At 43.4% G+C, this 25,618-nt stretch overlaps 7 protein-coding genes across 7 annotated transcripts; 5 read left to right on the top strand and 2 right to left on the bottom strand.

The window, feature by feature from the left end:
• Nucleotides 1-3,017: 3,017 nt before the first annotated feature.
• On the top strand, nt 3,018-4,398 carry EAF02_000611 (uncharacterized protein; the record flags this gene model as incomplete). Its single annotated transcript, XM_038896659.1, has 6 exons — nt 3,018-3,269; nt 3,327-3,565; nt 3,683-3,752; nt 3,807-3,936; nt 3,992-4,233; nt 4,306-4,398. The coding sequence occupies 6 exons, from the start codon at nt 3,018-3,020 to the stop codon at nt 4,396-4,398; spliced, it is 1,026 nt and encodes a 341-aa protein (XP_038763518.1).
• A 2,269-nt stretch (nt 4,399-6,667) lies between these two features.
• Nucleotides 6,668-7,471, top strand: EAF02_000610 (uncharacterized protein; the record flags this gene model as incomplete). The annotated part of the gene is made up of 2 exons (XM_038896658.1): nt 6,668-6,888; nt 6,952-7,471. 2 exons carry the CDS (start codon nt 6,668-6,670, stop codon nt 7,469-7,471), a joined length of 741 nt encoding a protein of 246 aa, XP_038763517.1.
• A 1,242-nt stretch (nt 7,472-8,713) lies between these two features.
• On the bottom strand, nt 8,714-10,012 carry EAF02_000609 (uncharacterized protein; the record flags this gene model as incomplete). The annotated part of the gene is made up of 1 exon (XM_038896657.1): nt 8,714-10,012. One exon carries the CDS (start codon nt 10,010-10,012, stop codon nt 8,714-8,716), a length of 1,299 nt encoding a protein of 432 aa, XP_038763516.1.
• Nucleotides 10,013-14,309: 4,297 nt separating this feature from the next.
• On the top strand, nt 14,310-16,255 carry EAF02_000608 (uncharacterized protein; the record flags this gene model as incomplete). The annotated part of the gene is made up of 5 exons (XM_038896656.1): nt 14,310-15,000; nt 15,062-15,243; nt 15,308-15,486; nt 15,522-15,915; nt 15,968-16,255. The coding sequence occupies 5 exons, from the start codon at nt 14,310-14,312 to the stop codon at nt 16,253-16,255; spliced, it is 1,734 nt and encodes a 577-aa protein (XP_038763515.1).
• Nucleotides 16,256-17,128: 873 nt separating this feature from the next.
• EAF02_000607 (uncharacterized protein) lies at nt 17,129-18,180 on the top strand (the record flags this gene model as incomplete). The annotated part of the gene is made up of 3 exons (XM_038896655.1): nt 17,129-17,564; nt 17,667-17,707; nt 17,830-18,180. 3 exons carry the CDS (start codon nt 17,129-17,131, stop codon nt 18,178-18,180), a joined length of 828 nt encoding a protein of 275 aa, XP_038763514.1.
• Nucleotides 18,181-19,737: 1,557 nt separating this feature from the next.
• Nucleotides 19,738-20,493, bottom strand: EAF02_000606 (uncharacterized protein; the record flags this gene model as incomplete). Its single annotated transcript, XM_038896654.1, has 1 exon — nt 19,738-20,493. One exon carries the CDS (start codon nt 20,491-20,493, stop codon nt 19,738-19,740), a length of 756 nt encoding a protein of 251 aa, XP_038763513.1.
• A 4,015-nt stretch (nt 20,494-24,508) lies between these two features.
• EAF02_000605 (uncharacterized protein) lies at nt 24,509-24,856 on the top strand (the record flags this gene model as incomplete). Its single annotated transcript, XM_038896653.1, has 1 exon — nt 24,509-24,856. One exon carries the CDS (start codon nt 24,509-24,511, stop codon nt 24,854-24,856), a length of 348 nt encoding a protein of 115 aa, XP_038763512.1.
• Between the last annotated feature and the right edge of the window lie 762 nt (nt 24,857-25,618).

Here is a 25,618-nt window from a genome sequence, read left to right as displayed (position 1 = left end):
ATAGTCTAAAACTGAGTATTGGTAGTCTTGTTACCCTTGTGGAGAGGTTCAGCGAGAAAGGTGGTGGTAGAGGTGAAATACTCTGAAGTGATGAATTCTTACAATTCACGCGTGGGTGATCAAGCGAGCAACCTCAAGTTCACGGATATGTCTTTGCCATCGTGCTCCATTATCGTCGAGATTTATTAACATGATGCTCTTGATTTATCAATCGCACAAGCTAGCGATCGTTCACTACAAGAGGTCAGTAACGCGCTGCAAGATGTGAACTTTGTACTCTTCAAATAAGCAGCATACAGTCTGTAAGAGAAAATGATATCACGCATGTATGATACCATTATTTACAGAATGCATTGAAATTCTGTCTAGAGTTACGGGTATATTCTGCGCGTTAATTTTGGATTAGTAGAGGGTGGAGAGGGGGACGATTGATGAACTTGCATTGAGAATTTGATGGGAAGTCTGATATACAATGCTATTTTGAGAGGAATTCAAGGAAGGCGTTTGAAATTTTGCGATTATCTTACTTTGCAGAATCATGAACTATAATTGAGACGAAAGATTGGTAGCGTGGGGGTGCATAATATATGTAGATAAGTAGAACAGCCAATACTACGGTATCGAAACGTAGATCCTTATAATGACTTTCAATTCTATAGATATCTGTCGCCCCAGATTCCTCGTAATGCGGCAGCTAGCGCTGTGAGAGAAGTTCAGTCAAATATGGACCTGGTAATAATCTCCCGCTGAAATAGTGGGAGGTACTTCTAATTTCAAAGCTCCTGGGGTCTTGAGGGGGTTGGATCGACAGTAAACACGCTGCTTTGCCTTAGACGCATTAGTCTTTTGAGCTTCCCAATACAGAATTCGTTCAGTCTAGTCTCGGATCTTGTGCGTTTTGAGTATCTGATATGGAATCAATGTGGAAGGTGTATCAGGCGGATCAACTTTTATCGGTAATCATGATTTCGCAATCGACGTCTTGCTGCGTTTGATATCTGCAAAAGCGTCAGGATTCAACGCTCTATCCATTCTTTGAGATGATGGTATTTGAATAGTTGAGTTGGACATCCGGCACCGAATTGCAAACGGAAGCCTACTTCCGTCTCCGCTAGATAAAAATTAGGTCATTTGCGAGTGACAGCATTTGTATGCTAGCAGACGTGTTTGGAATGGCATTAGAAATGCGACAAGGAGATTTTGGAAAGCCCTCATCGGAGATTTGATATCAGCCATGTGCATAAACATGATTCCGTGGGAGCGCCGCTGATGAAAAGGGCTTATTATCTGTACTACTATACGTACAGTGATAACATGGGGTACATTAGCAGGTTAATTTATTGCTCGGGTCCGATGCATACCTAGTCTAATCACATTTTTGATATTTTTCATCGACCTTCCGAACATTTTGCGATAGTCATCTTTTGAACTTCGCCTGAAAGTTTCCTAATGAATCTACGAAATCTCAAAGACCATGCTCTGTTGTTATTCAAAACAATCAATATAAAATACAAATCTTCGAAGCAGGAAAGCTACGTGTGGGGATAGTTCGGAGATTATTAGGTACCAGGTACTTACAAATGTACGTAGTACCGACCGGCAAACCCCCATCTTAACAAATAGCGCAGCGTGACGTGGAGGAAAACTTTAGAATACACGTTTACAACATGGATAAAGTTTGAAGTTTGGTTTGGAAAACTATAATGCTCCGAAACTTGGGATGAACAGCTAATCGCTTATTCTCCGAAGATGTTACAAGCAATCATATCAATCACTATCGCCAGAAATAACACCCGCTAAAGTCTACGCGTACAGTAATAACAATGTCAAACCCTTTAAATTGTTATCTTCATTTTCATTCGCGGCTTTTTATGTCCTGCCGTCTAATATCTTATTTTTCTAATATTGAAACAAACCCATGGTGGACCTGTGGTCCCGTGGCTCTCTGTTCAAAATTCAATCCGCATTGTTGGTTGGCGGAAATCTGTTGGGCAACTCGAGGGCAGCTATCAGATGTTTTGACTCCACCAATCGGTATCTTGATTTGTTTTTGTGATCTACATTCCATCATCCTTTTTGGAATGCTATTGGGTTCTGCGTGAATTCTACTCAGATTCTGGTACCTGCTAGTGTTCGAACATCCATATGGATTTTATCGCTTTTCCTCCTCACCGAGTTTGCGAGTGGGCAAAACAACAACAAACTAAGCCCTAACAATAGCACCATTACTACTGCATACAATACACATCATCACATTTTCTTCAATTGTATCTTTCAATATGCATAGGTTCCACAATAGCATCTGGAATAATCTTGGCCGCAAAGGTCTAAAGAAATTGGCATTGTGGGGAATCAAATATTAAGGTTCATGGATATTTTAGCCAAGAAATGAGGGGATGGATTCTTACGCGTCCCACCGAGTTCGGTAATTATAAAATCCGGGGAAATTTCAACTACCGGCTTCGAATGGACCAGTCAATGATATTCTCACTGAGTGTGGTACAGGAAAGAGGGTCCAAAATTTATATTGTTAAAGTCTCCAGGAGTGCTCACGAGATTAGATCCGGAATAATTTCTTCCTTCTGTTAAGTTCATTCTTCCTAGACCTTTTCGCACTTTCGGACCCACCGTTTCTTCAGTGGACCTTGATGGTCTGGTCAGCTGTGGATAACGCTCTTGATAGATCTTTCCTTGTTGTTCAAAGATTGGTCCAATTGACAACGAGAAAAATGACAATGTTACCTTGAGCCAAACTACCATCTGCAGTGAATGCAAGTGTGTCAGTCTAATTCTTCCGTCCTCATGCATCAAACTGGGATTAAAGTCATTATCACATTACAGATTCTTCCAGCACTAAGAATGATGACCGGGGGCTCAGGGTTTCCAAGGTCAAGCTTTCTTCAAGCGGGTTCTCACAAGGTGCCAAGGAAGTGTATAAGAACGCCAAGTAGTCGCTTCCAAAGCCAAGAAGCCACGCTGCTCATCAATACACTTTCATCTCTTGGCTCATCTTGAAAATGGTTAAGCTTTCTGTCTGTCTCCTCCTGGGAGGGTTTTCCGCTTTGGCTTCGGCTCTTCCTGCTGCAGCACCAGTTCCAACGGCTGCTCCAGATCTTGATAAGCGAGCAACTACCTGCACTTTCTCCGGTTCGGGAGGAGCTTCATCGGCAAGCAAGTCTAAGACTTCTTGTTCAACCATCGTTTTATCTGCACTTGCAGTCCCGTCCGGCACGACCTTGGATCTGACAGGCCTTACTGAAGGAACTACAGTAAGCTGTTACTCAAAGAGCCCGAAGTTTGCACTATACTGACTGTCCGATCAATAGGTCATCTTTGAAGGCATCACCACCTTCGGCTATGAAGAATGGTCTGGTCCTTTGGTCTCTGTTTCGGGAACAAATATCACCGTTACTCAAAGCACTGGTGCTTACCTCGATGGCGCGGAGCTGCTTACTGGGATGGAGAAGGTTCCAACGGAGGAAAGACCAAACCAAAATTCTTTTACGCACACAACTTGGTCTCCTCAAAGATTGAGAACCTTTATCTTTACAACCCACCCGTCCAAGTGATGAGTGTTAACGGCGCAAGCGATTTGACAATTTCTGGAGTTACCATTAATGCAGCGGATGGTGATACTGATGATCTTGGTGCTAACCACTGATGGTTTTGACATTGGATCCAGTACAAGCGTCACCATCACGGGCGCTAATGTTTACAATCAAGATGATTGCGTTGCTATCAACTCCGGAACTGTAAGTCAACACTTTATTGAGTTTTCTGAGCAAGGACTAACAATTTTCTTCCAGGGCATTACTTTCTCAGGAGGTGTTTGCTCCGGTGGCCACGGTCTTTCAATTGGATCTGTCGGCGGTAGAGATGACAACATTGTTGAGACTGTCTTGTTCGAAAGCTCCGAGATCAAGGATTCGCAAAATGGTTATGTCATCCTCCATTGTGAGATTAATGGACGACCTTTCTTAACACTCTCTAGGTATCCGTATCAAGACCATCTCTGGTGACACAGGAACCGTCTCTGGCATCACTTACTCAGGCATTACCCTTTCCGGTATCACCGACTACGGTATCACAGTCAATCAAGCTTATGATGGCACCTCCGGTGAGCCAACGAATGGCGTTACCATTTCCAAATTTATTCTCGAAAATATTACTGGAACCGTTGAATCTACCGCCACCAACATTCTTATCGAGTGTGGAAGCGGTTCTTGCACTGATGTAAGTTATCTCTCTCCAAATAGATATCCACGTGATGTGATCAATACAAGATCAAATTCTGACTTTGAATAGTGGACATGGACCGATGTTTCCATAACAGGCGGCAAGTCGTCATCCGACTGTCTCAACGTCCCAACAAGCGGTGGTGTCTCTTGTTCTTTGTAGACACTTTCAAGTAAGACTCGTGCACGTAATCTGAACATGACAACGTCACTCAATTATGGAAGTGATGATTCATGATCACGTGTACCGAGGAGGTTGATCAAACTTGTTCTTTCCATTCTCACAGTCCCTTCGTACCTGTATATATTACCCTCGTTAGTACATATTTCGGAGCTTTCCGATCCATTTCGATGTTGAATAGTTGTTCCTTCTTGGCATGTGTTTGTATTCGGGTCCTGCTTCACGTGATAAAGATAAGCGTTTGCGTTGTGGTATCACATGTGTGTGTTACATTCTTCATTTGATCGATAGATGACCGAAATGAGATATGTGTCTCAGTGCATGAGGCGTGTGAGTATCAGTTGAAAGCATCATTATGTAGTTTAAGGATTATGCTCGTATTATGTTTGTGAAGTTCTATACCGGAATCTGTTTCCATTCGATGGATTGGATTGGATTGGATCTTTCGATCATGGGGCCAAGTAAGTCGGACCAAGTCCTTCCCGCCTCTACGAATATACTTGTTGAATTTAATCTCTAGACTGTGATCAAAGATCGATGCGAACCTCGGTTTGGTAGGGCTGTGAAAGCTGGGAAGGATGGTTTATCCTGGGGAGAATCAATCATCATGATGTAATACTCTCTTTGATTCATCAATGATGCGAACAGGGAAATATACAAGACATACGAGACATATCTAATAATACACCATTACATACAAACATCACTGCTACCCTTGTTCCTCAACCATCTGGGCACGTTGTGTGTGTGTTCACCCTTCTCGAACTCTACCAATTAGCACCGGAGTATTGAAAGCATGGAGGGTGTTGGCCTATTAAGCGCCGAGGTGTATCTAGAAGATTATGCAGGCACATGAATCCGGGCCCTCATGATTATGCAAAGCGATAAGAGTTCCAGAAGTTGGTGATGTTGTATTGCATGAGTTTATGGAGATAAGAGATGGAACTCGAGCTCCTCCGCGCGCATAGCTTTTGACCAACTCAGCCAACAAGGTGTCATCCGGTTTCATCCCCTATTCTCGATAACGAGCAATCAAATGAGAGCAGAGGAGAGCAGAGGAGAGCAGAGGAGAGCAGAGGAGAGCAGAGGAGAGCAGAGGAGAGCAGAGGAGAGCAGAGAAGAGAGACGAAGAGAGGAAAGGAGAGGAGAGGAGAAGGCTTAGTACTGTATGTTGTATGTATTTTACCAAGACCGAGTACATTTCCCCGTTATTACGCCAGGTCCGGTGATGGCCGAGGGCAATCTAGGTCATACGCCATACACTCATCTACCTGGGGTTCATTGGATCAATGAGAAGGAAGAGATGAGATTGTGCCTTGTTTGCGTGGTTTGTTTGTTTGTTTGTTATTGAACGTGGCGGGAGGCTGGAGTAATGCTGGCGGGTACATGATGTTCAGGCAAGTGAACGAGGTGGAAGCCATTGATAAGCAACGAAACATGTCCCATATATCTTACTTCTCTTCCTCGCTCTCCCTCCTTCTCCTTCATTCATCATTCAAAGAACTATCAAATATCAATAGCTATACAAATCCCTTACACTTTCAATCACAGTATCACCATTCGGATTTCCATTTACGACTTCTACCTAATCCATAATCAAGCCTTCGTACATATTCCTTCTTTATCTTTCTTATCCGGATATCAACATCGGATATCAGCCTCACCCTCATCTGACTCACTCACCGAGCACATTCTCCTTTCACTCAACGAAACCTTTGTATTTTGATTCAAAGGACTAATAATCCAAGTTACAACATCACATACATACAGCCTTACTGCTATTCACCACTTGATTGTGTTTTGATTCGCAGTTTCTGATCTTGGAACGTGTGACTCTAGTTCCCCGTGCCGCAACTACTCGTTACAGTCATCCGGCCAAAGCCTGAATCATCTTATTCACGAACCTTCTACTTTGTTCTTTAATAAACCTTTATTTCTCTCTTAATAAATTTGCCTCTGCGAACATCCTACAAATCCTCTACAAGGTGCTATATTCTTTGAAATCAAAGAGTAGAAACGATACAATACAATTCCCTACGGGACAATCCGATAAGTACGTGAACGGAACGGAAAGGAAGACACTCCTATATCTATTTTAAGGAATAAACCAACACAAAGAAAGGTTTACCGCCACGTTCTTCTCTATCTTGGCCTCATCTCTTATTACAAGAAACGTCGCTCCATAAGTATTCCAATCTTACAACTTTGCGCCATACAAATCCATCAACCAAGAACAAGAAAGACGTACAACATGTCTGCCATTACATCTAACACTCCAACCTCTCCTATTCAACACCGGGACATTCGCTCTGAGGCCCAAGCCTTCAAACGTGATAAAGATCACTCCCAGAAATGGGTCATGGGGGTTCGCCCACAAGCTGGCGCGAACAAGACTTTCATAAGTTTGACTGATGGCGATGCATCTGCTAAGGGAAAGGAGAAGGTTAGACCTCAAAAGTTATGGAGTCAAGTGTACGTTTGCTATCCTATTCATAGAAAATATGAGAACCCCGAACTAATCCCACGTTCCTTCAGTGGCAGCTCCGACCGACATTACCGTAACAGTTTCAATGCTCCTTCAAAACCATCCGGGTCCCCATCTTACAACCACGGTCTTACATCCTCTTCCCGTATCGCCCGCAAGATCGATGCCCATGTTGAGGCTGCAGATAAGACCTCCCATCCTCTCTCCAGATCTCTACTCGATCTTCTTCCAACACATTACAATAATACATCTCCATCTATCGCTACCGCAATCATGAATACTGGTGACGAGGGTGTTCTTTACTCTTTTGATAGAACAGACACACCAAGCAACAGAGTGGACTTGGGTGGGTTGGTAGACCTTGCGGAGCAGAGATGGGTCAATGAACAAACCGAGAAGATCATTAGGGGTGAATATGAGGTTTTGGATGCAGAAGGAGAGACAGTTCTTCAAAGACAAAGAGGCAGAAAGAGTCCCAGATCCAAGGCTCTTTCTCGTACTCGTGGAGACTCGAAGGCTAAAACCCATAAATCAGAACCGCTTGAGGATGATGGATTCGAACTTATCTAATCTTGAATCCCGGCATGAGTTTGGAAGATCATGATCTCTAGTTGATCGTTATGGTTGCTCCAGCATTGTATTCTCGTACAGCACACCTTGCATTGAGCCACAGGCTCTCGGAGTTTTTTGTTGTTTTTTTCTTCTTTACATCTGGCATTTGGCGCGCACACAAGCATAGGATACCGGCGGGCAGCTTACTCTGGAGTTTTTGATACACAGAGAAGGATAGCTAGCCTTTGATTTTTAGTTTCAGTTTCTGCACAGGCATTGATAGATGGGCCTGAGGTCTGATTTTTGTAACTTATTCGGGTGCATTATGGTTATTGAGGTCTGCGTGGGCCATAGCATGGATAGCTTACCGGTCTAGGGATTGGGAGGATAGCTTGGTGCTTAGGTGATCCTTTTATCAGGGCTTTTTAATGAGTTATGGGTTTGATGGTGTGTACAGCAGGAATGAATGGGATGGTTGATGCACTGGGTAGTTGATCTCAATAGTGTTGATAAGGATGAGGTGTTATACGCGGAGATCGCAATCTCATACCTATTACTCACCAGACTTTATTGGAAACTTCTTGTGCTATGTTCCTGTGACTTTCTCACTCTATGATTGATTGTGCTTTTTCGCCCAGTGGTGATGATGGCTCACATCGAGCTTACTTGGACAAATATGGTGACCTAGTCTGGTTTGACCGTCTGAAACTTGTCGAATATAGGGAACAATATTTGCAATCAAGACTGCTAGATTTCATCTACGGTGCTATGGTACCCCTGAAGGTTTTAAGTATATTTTTTTAATCTATATTCTTCAGCAGGTTCAAAATCGTGGAGTGACTATCACGTGAGGTCATTACGCGCGTACTTTAGCAACGTGAACGTGTCTTTTTCCCTCGTTCACTTGAACCATTTGATAGTCGAAGATACCTAGTACACAAAAAGAGAAAGTAAACAGTGAATTCCGGAGAAGTCACAGGTTTTGCCTACGAAAGTACACTGTCGACATCCGAATAATACAACACTCTCTTGCCAGCCGCATTATGAAGATACGTCAATATGGCCACCTTCAATTCGGCAGCGTATACTGGTAGGTTACAAATAGCTCACTATAGTGCGCAATGATTATAGAGAAACAGGGTTAAACGTGCTAAAAACATTTTTATATTATGTACGGATATATACATTTAGAGAACCATTCCTACTTCTGTCCTTTGAGAGCCAGAGAGAAACAAAAACAACGTTGCGGGCATGAAGCAATTAAGCCGGACCGAACTGCTCCTCGGTCTCAAAACCAGTGTAGTTGAAGCCGGCAAATACGGCGCCAATATCGTCAGCACCGCCATACAGGTTCAGGTATAAGAGGTATGTCTGGTAGTCAAGTAGGACGGCCGAGTTGTTAGCAGAAGAAAGCGCTGAGTTGGCACGTGTGATGGCATCATCAAGCTGGGTATAGACGTCTTGGGTGACCCATTTCTTGGTAGGGGAAACGTCTGAGCCGTCGGTACTGATAGTCGCATTGGCTAGCTGGGCTTGAGCCTGGGCAATGGCCCGGGTAAGGAAGGCGCCTGAGTTGCCGGCACTCGTCATACCAACGGGACCTCCAAAGTCCGAGGCATTGGTGACGGGCACGAGCCAGAGGCTAACGTTGAGACCCGCGGCCGTGTCGTTGGTCAATCCGAAGAATTTCTGGGCGTCGGTGAATTCACCGGGTCGGTTGGAGATAGGTAGGTTGTCGCGGGAGAAACGCATAGCATCTTCGTAGACGACACCGCCGACATCGTAATCGGTGTGATCAGCGCCATCGATGAAGATGCCGAGTATTTCCTGGGCGCGCTTCATAGCCCAGCCATTTGGGCCGTACCAGAAGAGAGCGACGTCGCCCGACTTGGTACTAGTATCGAAGTTGGCGGCTGGGATAGGCGTTCCACTGCCGTCGAAATGGTCGGCGTCGAAAATAGTACCTTCATAGGGAGTCTTGCTAGCGACGTCGATATTACCGCGGTAGACCGAATAGGTGCCATTGGCGTTTTGCGTAATGGTGTCGATGGTGACACCCTCGAGGTAATCGGCATCGATGAGGTCAGTGTAGCCATCACCGTTGGTATCCCAGAAGCGCACCTCGAGACCTGCAACAATATTTGTGACGAGGGAAAGGGCGGCGGCGTCGTAGTTATCGGCCTCGGTCTCAGCCTCATAACCACCCCACCAGCTCGCGGTTGTGGTGTTGTAATACAACCAAGGCACTTGATTGATCAGGTAGCCGTCGCTCACGCACTGGCTGGCGTTCTGAAAGATGGCCTCGGTTCCTGGGATAGCCCACAGGTTGACATAAAATTGACCAGCGGCGATAAGGGCCTTGACACCCTCGAGAGCGCTCCCTTGCTCAAAGTACTGGTCGTATTGAGTAGCAGTGACGTTGGCGGCGTCGGTACCCAAATCAAGCACGATAGCACGGAGTAGTGTACCATCGACCTGACTGCCCGAGTAAGCGGTGCCGCAAGCTGCCAAGCCAGTAGAAGGCAGCATGGCTAGGGCTGTGACGTCAGCGATTTTCATGTTTGCAATGACTTCGAGGGAGCGGAAGAGAGATGCAATGGAAAAGAACGTTGATCAAGACGGGAAAAGAGTGTCAATTCTTCGTTGTATCTGGCTACCTTCTTCACATGGTCGATATTTATCTTCTCTCGAATCCAAAACGGGTACCTAATTTCCATATCCCTATCATGCATATCTAGTTCGGTGCCGGAAAAAGCGTCGGCACTCAATCCTGTGCGCTCAGATATGTGGAGACGGCTTGGGCCCCGTCCCCACCGGATTTTCGACAATTTGAGAATCGGTACACAATTATATCTAGGTATACCACTCCCCTGAGTCTTCTCCTTCCTAAAGAAATATACAAACCCGTGGGTTCTCAATTTTTGTGGCTAATCATTTGCGGCTACCATTCAAAGATCCACGGTGTTATACTCATTAGTCAGAAGGAGGGAGGCGGGGAGGGTAGTATATGAGAATTATTAGATACCCCACAAGGACGCGTGATATGGGGGCTCTCGGTCCCGAGATTGAAAGACGATAAGGTGCAGAGAGTTCGTCACGGACTACCGCTCACGGTATACACGACTCAAACCCCCGCCTATTGGCCAGATCAACAATCCTTTCTTCCAGGTCCCTAGTCTCTAGAACTTAATATCCTCAAAGTACTTAGAAGGGTCCAGTTAGAACGCACCTGTCAGCGGAACGCACACGGAGCGTACCGGCCCATAGAATGACTAAACTTACTTTGAGCGATATTTTAGCAGAGTTTTTCTCTTTCGGAGGACGACTATGAACTCAATCAAATTCGTCAAAACAGATCATCAATATCGATGAATCGTTCCGTTGGCAGGTGGGCCCTTCTAGTCTTCCTGAGCCACTACTCCGATGCGGTTTTCCCTGGTGTTTCCGATACAAACCATAATTAATTGAAGGCAAAGTTATACCCAATGAAACTCCTCAGATTCTATATTTCAAAGGATTCTATGGGTGTTTTTACAAAAAATTTCAACTTCCCAGAGGCAAGGTTGATTGTTCAGCTTAGAGAAGATGAACTCTAAAACCTAGTCCAACTCTGTCAATTACTGGGCATCACTTCATCATATACACAACTGTAGATCGTAATTAACCGCCTCAACCTCGTCACTCAGTAGAAGCACTGATTGCTTTCCAGAGGAGCCTATTGCCTGCTCGACCGTGCTCTGAATTTCTTTAATCTCGAAGGGTTTGAGTGCGTCACTGAAGCCCTTTTTAGAGTAGAAAAGTGGATGTTTTGGAGAAGTAGTCCTACCTCAAGTACATTCCTCGGCGTATGTTGCGTGTTCCAGAGTCTGGATGGCGATGATGTTCTGGAAATTCCCATGTCCTGATCTGGCTGCGTGCGTAGTCTCTCAAGGGTCTTCCGGTTCAGCGCTAGCTTCATCCGTCTTTTCTTCAGCAAGATATACATCCCCACCGAAAATGAGGGTTTACAGTTGGCGCCAATGGCACTTTTCTTATTGGTCGTCAAAAGGCTATTACAGAATCACTAATAGAAGTTACAGAATCTCAGATATAAGCATTGACCCTGGAAAGACTTCGACCGGTCGGGTTTTCATCATGTGACTATCTAATGCAGATTCTCGATAGACTATCATTCAGTCAATCTTGATATCATGGTTGATCTGATATCGGATTCGATCGCTTCAGGTAGATCTGACTTGATCATCAATGTGGGGATGCCTAACCGGTGCAGTGGGCGTCGATGATATAGGTAGCTTTCGAAATGGACAATTCGATTGAAGTTGAATTGATTATAAATTGACTGCAATATCAACGGTCTCCTGCCATTACCGCCAATAGCACCTTCTTTATTTGCTCGATATCGAAAACAGAGAAGTAACACCCCTTTCAGGAGAACGGCCCCGACGGCATCCCCTGTCGCTAAAATCATGGTTTCGGCACCGAAATCAAAAACATACTTTTTGCAGATGTTCCTGCGAATGTGCTCGCGTATATTGATATGCCTACAGTATCCCCATATTTGCAAGCAATGGCTCCATCTTTTATTCCGGGTTGTGGCGGTCTCCTTCCTTAGCTGGGTAGCTAATGCATCTGGCCATCTCGTTTCCGAGAATACATGCGTGCCCTGGACTTCACCACTTCCTCCGTGCGTGAGACTCTCATTCGTAACATTAGATCTTTGTTGTCTCGATCTGTCACATACTTGGAGGAGGCGTTGAAGGCCTTCTTGTTGGATTTCATCGAGGGAGTGGCTGTCGGTATGCTATAGACATGTTGTCAACATGTTGTCAAGACAGTTGATAATTTGCGTGGCGTACGCTGTATGATGATGGAGCAGAGTGCATATATCAGTATTATCATTGGAATGTTCCTTTTTATCATTTGTATCTATTTGTCATCCGTCAATCCGGTTATCGAACTGCTCGAACTGAAGCAGATACTGACCAATATGCAGAGCTGAACGCACACACTTTACAATCTTCACAGATTTATCAAAGAAGCATAATATTGATACCTTAATTGCATTCTTGAATGGCTATCCGCCAGTAACTTTCCTCCTCAGTTTGACAGGACGTACTGCATGTTAACTTTGCAAAGTAAATCTCGAGATGAAGAACTTTTTTCCCTATATTTTTCAATCTGTGATATGTAAGGTTAACCCTATTATAATCAAGAGTCCTCAATTTGAGAGTAAGTCTGACATTTTTATTTTGTTTCAGAAATTGGTTCTCTATTCTGTACGTACTTAATTTTCAATGTTGATCGATTGATTTCGATGTCCCATACATAGACACACCATACTTTTACCTCAGCCAATGAGAATCACGATGCTCTCTTTCCGGCAGATAACAAGAGCTCTGGAAAAAAACGGCTGGATATAAATAAATATAACGGCTGGATTATTATCAATAAGGCGTCGTGACGGAGTGGTTAACGTGATTGACTAGAAATCAATTCCTTTCGGGGGCGCATGTTCGAATCATGCCGACGTCGAGATCTTTTGACATTTTGGAGGCCAGCAGGTCATTCCTTCTTTTTCTTTCTTAGAAATTTTTGTATCCTCCTATTCATGGGGATTTTGTTGTATTTTTGAGTTTTGAGGAAATTGTGGGGTTGGGAATCATTTTCATGTGGAGTCGTTTACTGGAATGGCTGGGGATTGGCTGAGGAAGTACAGTTTTTGTGGATATATATGGAAATGTGTTTGGAGATTGTTTTGTGGAATCGTAACTTGTGAACTTTAGTACAATGTAGAATAAAGGTGTGATGGTAGTTCATGTGGATGTTGAGCTGCGTGGTATGTATTCAGTAAAGTCGCCGCTTCGAATTATATCGTGATCACCGTCTAAAATGGATGATGGGCTTGTCTGAAGAAAGCTTTCTGTTGTTTATGTATTCAAAGCACCGGGCCTCATTTTATCTTAAGATGCTATGAAAGGGTTGGCATTCAATAATCTCAGCAGCCGGCTAGAATTTGAAGGATAGTTGTTGAATCTCTTTCGAGTACTGTAGCTCAAGAAACACTGGGTATGGGGAAAGGTGGAAAAGATGGGAGACACATCCGATTTGGAATGAATATATCTCTCATAAACCGCCTCTTATTTAAGGAAAGCTTTCTTCAAGTCAGAGCTTGTATTGAATATCAATAGATGACAGCTTAGAGTCGATTTTACACCACATCTGTTTTCATTTTTAGGTCTACGGCATGAAATAAGTGAAAAGGTAAATAGGCTTTCCGAGGCATGGAATTTAGGTGTCTAATTATATAAACGACAGATGAAATGATTTGTTTCCTATTAATTCTAGGATGACTGTAAATGTCGATGTTCTCAAGATTTTATGTGGCAAACATCATTACTATTCATAGCGTTGAAGTTATACACTCGATAAGTGATGTCGGCAAATCACGAATACCCCTTTTTCGGATCTAGGATGAAAATTAGCATCGCAATTTGATATCTGCCAGTATTATCAGTACTTCAATCCTCAGGAAAGCTTTTCCAACCAGTCCATTATACAAAGGTCTTATAACAAGAGGATATTCTTTCTTTGTGTCCTCACCTTATTCCGGTAAGGATGTCTTTATCTCTCCTGGATTGCCTTTTCATTCAGCATCCCAAAACGTCAAATGAATTTTGGGCAAGGAAAGGACAGTTCTTTATCACACCTTAGGAGAACCTAGTATAATATTTAATATACACGGCCACCATAATATTGATGGCGGATTCGAAAAATTCCAACGCATCTAAAAAGAAGTGGTAATCTTTTCGGAATACATAAGTTTGGTCTCGTAAATACATCTCTCAATCGCAACACGATGAACGAAGAACAACTCGCTCGCGTCCTTCGACGTGATCCCAACATCAACGTCGCCAGGCCCATATACCAAAGACCCGAGCGGACTCAACCCCTCAAATGGGCTCAATATACGCCCCACACCCTGAAGCAACTAAATCCACCACGTTATAAAACGATCCGTACAACCGAGCCCCTGCAATGGATCCCGCAAGAACATTTAAAGAGCGCATGGCCACTCCTTCCTCCGCGACCCCCTGTATTTCCCGAGCTTCCTGCGAATAAACACAGTCTTGAACGGTTCGAGGTTGAAGAAGCAAGGAAGAGGCAAAGGAGGGAGGCACGTAAAGCCCAAAAAGAGGCAGAATTGGCAAAAATAGTTCCTCCTCCAGCCCCCAGACCGGAAATTATGCCTCTATCTCCACAAGCAGTTCGCGCGCCCAGACCGAAAGATCCACATACTGAAGAATTGCGCAAAAAATGGCCGGGCCCTGGAGACTGGGAATTTAAATGGAAGCATAATCTACGCAAGGATGCAAATGAGGCAGTAAGAGACAGTATTCCGGATGACATGTACGAGCCCCCGATCGTCAGACCAATGCCTGGGCGAGTGCCTATAAACAAAAATTTGCGCGTCGAAATACCATTCATGGATGGTGTCATCTTTTATCCGAGTAAAATACCCGCGAGTGGAGATTGTTTTTTCGGTTCAGGTGAGTTTAGGATATATTCTTGTGATCGAGTGTCGATAGAATCTCATGCTGACAATCTCAGTCTCAATGGCTTTGTATGGAACTACTCTGTATTGGCACTATACGAAGTACTGTCACTTGTGGTTTTTTCGTTACGTGCTCACGCATCCTGCACATCCACGATATGACTTTTATTGGCATTTAAATTCTTTTGGGGACGCCGATGGCGAAATGAATATGTGGCACCGATTGAACACTCCACATGTAAGTTACTGCTCGTACATACTGACCAATGTGATAGTGCAGTTGCTAATCATAATTCCACCAGGCCTGGCAATCAAGCGAGCTCTTTAATATCACAGCCGATATCTACAATCTCTTTGTAGTACTATACGAGGCACCCAATACGATCGATCTCTTTGGCCAATACAACGCGACGCACGTGTTTTTCCACCTCATCAATCGGAATCATTATGAAAGTTTGATAGCCGAGGACAACGAGATTCAGTTTCCTTTTCCCGATGGCGTGACGGTAACCCCAGGCCTGGAAGATCAAAGATGCGACCTTTCGGTACAAGTAGAAATATTGTGCCTCCACCCATTGCGCTGCCAGTCATCCCGAAACCGTCATTGATGGATATGACTCGAGTTCTTGGGATCAATACCGCAGAAGGAGCTCTAGATATTGAGTTGGTCAAGACCGGACTGAGAAGAGAAAGGAGGTTGGCAAGGGAGCTCAATGATCCTACGGAGATCAAGTGGTGGGTGAAAGCAGAAGCCAAGGACGAGGAAGAGGAGAAGAAAGCAGAAGAAAAAAGGATCGCCGACGCAGCAAAACCAAAACCTCCGAAGAAGGTCACATTACCTACAAATGAGGAATTAGCAGCAAACCTCGCGAGAATATTGGCACAGGGGAAGAAAACCGAGCAGGGAAAGGTCACAAAGGAAGATCCAGACAATCCCAAAAGCAAAAAGATTCCAAAAAAAGATAGTCTACAATCTCAATAGTGACGATGAGGACAATGATCTTGACGAAGCGGATAACTTGATCCCGAGAGATCAATACACACCGGGAGGAACGAAAAAGAAAAGGAAATTCACCGGTTTCGTCCCTGATTCCGATGATGACGACAGTGATATTTACGAAACAGCAAAACAATCAAGTAAGAAACCGCCAAAGGGGAGGCCGCAAAAGACTCCTGGAAATGCTGATAAGAAGTCTGCTTCCAAGACTCCCAAGACGGGAAAAACACCAAAAAAACCGCCTAGGTGGTGAGGAGAAATATCTTGGATGTTGTGAATGCGGAGTTGGCGGAGGAAATTCTATTGAAAGAGTACTTACTTACTGATTGATGGATTGTGCTTTGGTAAAGAGATGCTGGAGTCAGTATATATGGGTTTTCTGTAGTATAATTGATTTTTTCGGGGAGAAACTTTGCTTTATATAGTATTCAATATTACACCTATTTATGTTTGTCTCGAGTCACTAGATAAAGGGGTATAGTAGTAATCCGGTTATCTGACACGTGCAATTTGGAAGTTGTCCATAAGTGATAAATTTGACGAAGAATCAAAAACTATGAACCTTTTCACTACTACTTACAATACTTCGTACTGACATGGTGGTTTCAGACGTATAATTACTCTACACCCTCTTTATGTCTGATCTTCCCTATCCCCTAGACTTTTCAGGTCGCGGGGATGAAGTATCGGTCTCATTATTAAGTTTAGTTGATTTCGAACAACCAACCTTGAGTTTCAAAAATGAACTGTATCGCAATCCTCCAAATCGTTTTTAAATCAGTATTTGCTACAATGTCTCTCAGGATCATGTTCATAGGACCCCATATACTAAACTTTCAATACCCAAGCCCCTTCTCCTCTACCTCCTCAATAAGCAACACTAACGCGAAATATTATCATCCCCGAAGCTCTCAATATCTGTATTCTTTGTCTTAAGATCATGAATTCCGGACTTTGACTCCCCTTTATCCAACACCCAATGCTCAAGCAACATTCCCCAAGCAACAAAGCCCGCTTTATCCCAAAAAACCAACCATACTTCAAGCACTCAACAACAAGCAAGCACAATGATTAACCCCTCCAGACGACCTCTCCCTCCCCTCATCCATCCACAAACCTCTCCAAAATGTCCAACAAATACGATGTCCACCACACATTCGACAGCCGAGAAGAATACCAGCGCCCCATCACCAGCGCCGACATAAGCGACTACATCCCCCTGCAACCCGGCCGCGAAAATATAAACGAACCCACCCCCTTCGACGTACTCAACTGGCTCTCCGTCTTCTACGGCCAGAAAGTTCCTCCGCTGCCCGTGATTCGCGCGCGGGATCTCGAAGAAGTTCCCGATCAGCGACTCCAGGAGACATTGGAGGAGTATCAGCTTTTTACCCCGACGGTGCGGGGCGTAAAGTTAAATCCCTTTACCGAGATTGGCATTGAGGGGTTTCCGTTGATTGAGGATACGAGGTTTAATATCGTGCGCAGCTATCCGGCCGATGAACAGTATCAGGGTCCGCATAATTTGATTTGGTTGGTGTCGAATTCGTATTGGAGAGCGGGTAATTATATGTTTTACTTGACTTCTCTCTCTCTCTCGTCCTCAAAAAAATAATAAATAAAAAAATGAAAATAAATAAGCAAGGATACTAACACAACTCTAGTGGCCTGGGCCATCTACGGCAACTGGGAACTCTGGCCGCATGTAAAATCCCAACACCACATGATGTTGGGACAAGTACTCGCCACCCCCCAAACATCCCCGACACATACTCTACCGGCGGCTGAACGAAAAGCGCAAAGGCCACAACAACCTCAACATCAAAGAGCGCCTCGGGATTCCCTACTGCGCGATTCGACACGACGACATCCAGCAGATCACCGCCGACATCTACGGCATCTTCCTCGTTCATATTCACATGTCGACCCGCCGGCCAAGCATTAAACATCCCCGGCTTCGGCAGCGACCAAAATCCACGACACTTTGCGGCCGACCATCCGCGGGGAGTTCAACCGCCCGCACAAATTCATCCGGCTCTCCATCGGCACCGTGCCCGAGAAATACAGACAGTATCCCGACGCGAACCTGCTGCCCCTCTGGCAGATGTACGAGCCAATGATGCTCAACATGCCGAATTTGCACCACTCGGATTTCAAATACATACGTCCGACATATGAGAATACACGGGAGTCACTACCCGTAGATGCGTCCATGCGGCCCATGGATTACGACGGGGTGAATCATCCGTGGAGGGCAATAAACATTGCCTGGACCGAAGGGTATAGTGATTATCAAAAGGGTATTCCAGATGCGCTTACACAGCCGGCGAATTGGCCCGAGGCGTTTCCGCAGAAACCAATGTCCCTGACGGTTGCGATGGGATGTATACTTTTGGGAAAGGGAGATCCGAAGGATCCAAGGTCTTGGGCTCATGATTCACGTAAGATCGTGTGGATAAAGCCGGACAAGCCAAAGAAAGTGGAAGAGACAAGGGAAGAAAGTCCAGAATTGTAATCGTTTGCAGAAAGGGGGATATTTGTAATATAAATATCAGCTCTACATTTTTAGTAGACAGGAAAAAATATCTTTACTAGGGTTGTGACTTTGAGTTGACAATCTTATTATAATAAATCGAATAGTATCATTTGATTTGATAAAACTAACCCCTTAACAAAAGAAAGAAAAATAAGAAATCTTCACTCTTTCTCTGAGATCATACAGTAGCAATACACCACTAGTCAAGAACCCCAGAGATCTACTTGGAGTATATACATGATTACAACCAAACAATTCATGGGGTACAATTACTAAATACCATACGCAGATCAAATAACGAGACTCTTAGAACCCAAACCCTGACAAATCCAGGCTCCAAATAGTACATATTCCGCATTACTCGTACACCCTTCACTCTTCACTCTTATCACTTACTGATAATATCACATTCCCCAAGTTCTCTAAGCCATTCACTCCTAGTACCTCAGTAGTATTTACATATAAGCACTTGCGTACATCACTCTCTACAGTCGGGTTTAGCGAGAATGTAAGAGGGTAATTCGGGTTGTTGCTGTTTTAAGGTAAGGTCTAGTCATGAATATTTTGATTTTTACATCGATTAGATGTCCTCGACGTCAATTCATAATACCCACGATTCCCACCCATCGAAACCAAAAAGAAGCCAAGCTCGATATGTTCTTCCAATCCACGGTGCACGAATTTTTGTGAAAGCTACGCGTGATTCGCACACACGACTGACTATAGCCCCATCGGACCTGGCTGCAAACATCAAGTGGGTGGAATCTTACTACAGTCTCAGTTTGATGTAATATACTAGTATTAGAAGATGATGAAGCGAGTCAGAAGGAAGTTTGGAACGTGATAAGAAGGAAAACTTGGGGTACGAAGTGGAGAGCACTAACAATTTATTTATACTCGATTTTATATCATTAGAGTTCACTCGAATATTACATAGCTGCACATGAGAAAGAGAGGGGGAAATATTGAAAAGAAAAGAAAATTGATTATGGAGGAGTTTCCGTTTTTTTAGGAGAGTTGTTTCGTTTTGTGTTGTTTTTGGGGTTTCTGAAATGAATAGAAATGAAAAATCCTAGGGCATCCCACAACAAATGAAATAATGAAATCTAAGTATTCTCATACTTTATTACAAATGAAAATTGGAAGATGTTACCATTATGTTTTTACCAAAATTGCGAGCGGGATTGTCAACGTCTTGTCTAATGTGAGCCGGCGCCTTTTATGCTAAGTTTCATGGGGGCAAGATGATTTTCAGGGACATCTTCATCTTCTCCATCTTTCCGTGGCTTTCCAAACTTCCCTTTGAATAAATCTAACCAGTGAATCGTTTCCATGTGCTTTCTTAGATTGGTCCTATTGCCTCTGAAGTCATGGCCACATAGCTTGCAAACAGTCTCCGGATGAACTTTGATCTCATGGACGCGCAAAACATGAGATCTCAAAGAAGCGGGAACGGCGTATTTGGCATTACAACCTTCAACTGAACATATACAGCTGTATTCCGCGTGAGTGGAATCCATGTGTCTAAGAAGAACAGAATCGCTCGCGAAAGATTTTTCGCAAATTTTGCATGGGAATTCGCGAACGTGAATATCAATGTGGCGGTTCAGGCTCTTCAGAGTACTTAGCTTGCGGTTACAACCAGGATGAGGACATGGAAAGGTTCCATGGTAATTCTTGACATGGTCCTTGTAACCCTTAACACTGACGTATGTGCGATTACACTCTTCACACATGTTTTTGATCTCTCCATGAATCTCCTCGATGTGTTTGTTAAGATCAGTTTTCAGGGAGAAGCTCTCATCACACTTTGTACATGGATGGAATTGGCTTGAATGTTTAGCACTCTTATGAAGAGTCAGCGAGTGCTTGTCTCGTAGATGCTTTCCGCATAGAGCGCAAATGCAAGTCAAGCCGCTGGCTTTTTGACTGGATTTCTGAATTCTGCCACTCATCTTGACAAGTTTTAGGGTTACTAAGTAAGTTTTGATAACCAAGCAAGTTTAATACTACCGTTGTTTGAATGAGTAGATGTTGTTGTTGCTGTATGAATTGAAAGTGAAGTATGGAATTACCTTGAAGGAACTCTGCAGTTTTTATGCAAACAAAAATGTCCTGTTCAGATGTGAAATTATTTTACTTTTGGTGAATAGTCGCAAGTACAAGCGCAGTACAATGCCATTGTATTTTTGTAGAAGTATTTCCTTGTTCCATGTCAGCAACAGAGACAGGATCGAAAACTGAACAATCCCTTGTCAGAAATTATGATTTAGCACAAAGATGACTGGCAAATTCGACTGGTTAAGCTTTACTTTCTGCATTGAAATCGAGATGACTGTACATTTCAGTAGATGTAATGTACAATATGAGATCTTATGCTGCTTCGTACCCCACATTCAACTAGTAAAAGCTCGAGTAAACATTTGCAATGCTCGTCGTCATCTCCATCAATGTAAAACACATCACGTGATATTTGATATATTTTCGGGAACACAACCCCAGATTATGGAGAGGAAACGAATTGTTTCCGTCCGATCGGTAGATCAGACAGTGTGAGACATCGAGGGTTCATCCCACTTATTGAGGAGATTCTACTTTCCATGACTCCATGGATGAAGGCATGATGACACATGACGAGGTTGCATGCTGAGTTCCCATGTTGATATTCATGCCAGGAATTTCAAAAGAGAAGCAAGTGGTGCTACAGAGAAAATGAGTGCAACAGATGAAAGGGCAATCAAATCCGTCTCGTGATTTCATCTCAACTTAAAATGATTTGATAAATGAGCGCGAGAATTTCCGATACATCATCTGTTTGAGCAACCTACACGCTTTGTGCAACATGGTCTCAAGTTGGACGACCCCTCATTACGGCAATATTGTTTGATCTGAGGAAGGAAGAGATGATATGAAAGGATTGGATGGTGGAGTTGGGAATCAAGAATGGAAAGTTTGAGAGATGCTCAAAAAGGGTTGTTTCGAGCGTGTAAAGAAATGAAGAAAATACATGGCGCAGCATGGATTTGAAGGACAGGGAAATAACGTGATTCGCCATTCTCAAGCTTGATTGTGAGAGTTTTGAAAAGAGCATCTGTTTGATCCTCAATAAGAACCTAATCTCCAAAATTGAATAGTAAAGTGAATATAAAACATATTCCTTTTGTCTCGCGTGATGGATTTGAGTAATCCATGGATTGGTGAGGGAGGGTATTGCAACTTCCCAGGTTGGTTTGAAATCTCCACTCGACCGCTCTTCAACCAATAAGGAATCTTTGGGATCAATTCGAAAGGATCTTCAAGGCTGCAGCAGTGCATTCGGGGAGAGTTGGTACCTTGAGTATAGTAACATTTAACCGCTCCCAACTGATGGCATCTTATCTCATCTCGTCTCATCTCATAAATATAGATTGTGGAAGAGGCTGAGATGCGGGTGGAAAGGTAGCAATTGATGAATAATGTTAGTTGGTGGCATGTAGGAGTGTGGAAGGAAATGTTCTTATTTGCATGTCGGAAATTTCCTCTTGCTGCGGTGTAAAGGAATCATTTGAATTGGATGTAAGAGACCGACGGGAAGGAGCATTCTGGCTTACACACGTGGCGCAGAAGTGAGATAAGTAGCACGACTGGGTAGTAGGTAGATCTAACAATTGTTCGCAGGAGTACGCAGGCTCGCAGGAAGATGATAGAAAGGGTACCTACGAGTCCGACCTACTACCTACCTAGTAACCAAGAGTCATGAGATTTTCTTTTTCCTTCGATGGATAATTCTTCCTGATGTGCGGAATATGGAGAACATGAACTGTGAATCGGATCCTTTCCTAAAATTCATTAGGAGTGAAGAAAGAAAAAGAGAATTACTCCAATGAATCATCTTTACGTGTTCTTTTACGGTCCTTTTATCGAATCTAGGTACCTATGCAATGTATTGTTGTGTTGTCGTCTTGTCGCCGTTGAGCCGAGTACAGGACATATCGTATCTAGATTAGACTAGACTAGGTAGGTACTAGGTACGGTAGGTACGGTAGATGTTCGTTGAGTCGTGAGTCGGATTAATGATCACCTGGGCAATCACGTCAATATGCACCATGAAAAGCATTTTCATTGAATTTTCTTTCTTCACTCCACGTACCGGTACTCTAGTCAGGTCCTCTCTACTCTCTACCTACCTAGTCAGGAACCATTTTATTAACTTCTAAGGCTGAAATTCTATTGGAACTTTTTAACCATGAATTAACCAAGAATTAACCGCCAATTCGGGTTAATTCAGGTACCAGCGACCCACTTTTTACAGAGAGATCCACTTAATTTTGCTTGTTTTCCGAAGCGCCGACAAAACGAGATTTGTCTCATAATAATCCTTACTAGCCACCTATTGGATCCTCGCCATATCCTTGCCCTTCACGTTCAATTTTAAGATTACGGTTGATTGCGGGGATTAAGCTTGAGCTTTTGGAACTGGACGAACTGGACGAACTGGACGAACCGGTCGGTATGGCAGTAAGGATGAAATGACTAACGGAAACACGCTTTCTCTCTTGTCTTGACTTTGCATCTGGACTCTGGGACGGTTGAGTCTTGAGTCTTGAGTCTTGACTCTTGACTCTCTCTACTGGACCCATTACACCTGAATGAAGTGTAACAGAAGTGAAGCTTAGTACTGCTTGATGTTTTAGAACGTGCAAAGACTGAAGCTTGAGACGATAAGAGATAAAGAAAGAGATTCAGCATGCCAGGCGATGACCTTTACAAATCACGATTCGTGAATGTTCAAAGTCAAAAAGGAAATGAAATATGACGATGAGCCATGGAGATGAGAAGATACGGTGTAGCGGTACTCCCGTATGGTATACACCGTACAAACTTAACAGACCAACTCAAAATCCGGAGATTGTTCATGTTCACCAGACTTCATCTTATTTCATTTGTATGATTGTATGATTGTATGATTGTATGATTGTATGACAGAAACTTATTTCTTCCTTGCTCTTATTAGATTTCCCCCCATTGCCCCATTCACTGGATATTAACAATAGGAGAAAAAGAGTCACTTGATTTGATCGCTTAGATTAAATTTTTATATTGTTAATTCAACTTTATATCTTCCACTGCGGTGTTAATACCATGTGGAATCTTATGGATTGCCTCTTTTGGATATAATCATTGGAATCTAGATTGATGTGTTCTAGGATTCGCCGTGGTACAATGGACCGTTTCCCACTCATTTGTCAAGCAGATCAATCATCAAAGCATATCAACCAAGTCAACCAAGTCAAGCGCACACACTTAAATTATTAACCGGGCCAAGCTTCTCTACTTCCCCTAGTCAACCTGCGAATCCACCAGATTCCACGTGGGAAGAAAGAAAGAAAGAAAAAACAAACCGCTGTCATTCACCCCCAATCCAATCACGGGCCACCGTTAGCAGGAAAAGACGAAGATCCACTTCTACTCGACCGCTCCCGCTCGCTCAGATATCTTCTTCATCTTGCGCCCCAATACTTCTTCCTCCTTCTCTCTCTTCTAACAACACACACCTTCATTATCCCAATACCTGCAGCTTGCTCCAGACAACTCAATCAGACTTCGTTGGCAAAGTCTACAATCATTCAAAGTATATTCCAAGAAAACATACTCCAGACATCATCTATCAGATTCACTCACCATCATTCGATACCTCCCCATTCACCAAACGCAATATCCTTTCTACCTATTGTTCAAGGTTTGAGTCTATTGACCCAAAACACTCCACTTTCGAAACAATATCAAACATTATCTGCGCTTTGATCAATATCTTTTGGATATACATCTTCCTCCTCGAAGCAACTACCCACCAACGACTACTCAAATCTATTTAACGTTGGTCTCGATCCTTCAAAAACTATAACACACATTCCTCTCATACAATTACTTTCTTGTCAATAAATTCAAAAGTCTTTCCTCTAGAACTTTTTCCAAACAACCACATACACAATGCAGTTCCACGGTCTCACAGCATTGTTGCTTTCCCTCTTTGTCGCATGTGTATGCGCACAATCAGTTACCTCCACCACAACCTTCACATCTACATCCACCCACACTCGCACCATTACCGTATCTGAAGTCGTCGCCTCTGTTACCTCCACCTACTCCACCTACTCCACCTACAACACCTCTGCCATTGCACCTACCGGATCCGTTGCAACCATCATCGCATCCACAACCTCAAGAATTGGCGCATCGGCCTCGGCTGTACCAACCTTCGTCGGTGCAGCTTCAAATGTTCAAGCAAGTTATGGTGTAATGGGATTGTTTATCATGGCCGTTGCAGCGTTGCTGTAAACAAACAAATGATGAGACAAAGAATGCGGGTCCATCTAGACGGCGCCGATCACGTATTTGATTGATCGTCATTCCTGCCCTACGGCATCCAGATCTTTTCTTGGAATGCGTTTCCAAAAATACCCTTTCTTCATCTCCCCATGATAAGAAAAAACTTCACACATCCGAAATCTTCGATGCGACATCTCATCACCTTAGTTTACACTTCACACTTCTTTTTACGAAAATTACCCCCTTTTACGGCTTGACGATACCTTTTTGTTCTTTTTTGATTTTACTTCTCACGCCAGAAAAATTCTTGCTCGCTATTTTGATCTTGTTTTCTCTTTTCGACGGAGCACGAATACCCCCGATTAACGATTAAAATATACCCTCACACATATCTTTGATTCGTTACCTGGAGTTTTTTTCGATTCATCTTATTTCTTGGTTACTCCCTCTACCCACACCTCGAGATTCCATACGTTGATGCGTATACTACGATGTCACTTGTGATAATCTAAACGTATGCTCTTTATTATGAATACCTGTCAAATTACAATGACTATTCACAATGATGAGTACGTGTGATGGAATTGGTATAGGTACGGGTAATCATGATATGATTTATTTGGATCCTTTTTATATTTGATTTATGGATGGGTGGCTTGATTTGCATTGGCGGTCATTGGCATGGAACAATATTTACACCACCTTTTTTGTTATATACTCGCCGCTGATCGGCTTGAGGATATTAGGAGAGGACGGGATTAGATAGAAATT

The sequence above is a fragment of the Botrytis sinoallii genome (assembly GCF_014898435.1).
Source record: "Botrytis sinoallii strain Bc 23 chromosome Unknown BSIN_001, whole genome shotgun sequence".
In the NCBI taxonomy this organism is placed as follows: domain Eukaryota; kingdom Fungi; phylum Ascomycota; class Leotiomycetes; order Helotiales; family Sclerotiniaceae; genus Botrytis; species Botrytis sinoallii.
This window is presented reverse-complemented; position numbering and strand designations above follow the sequence as displayed.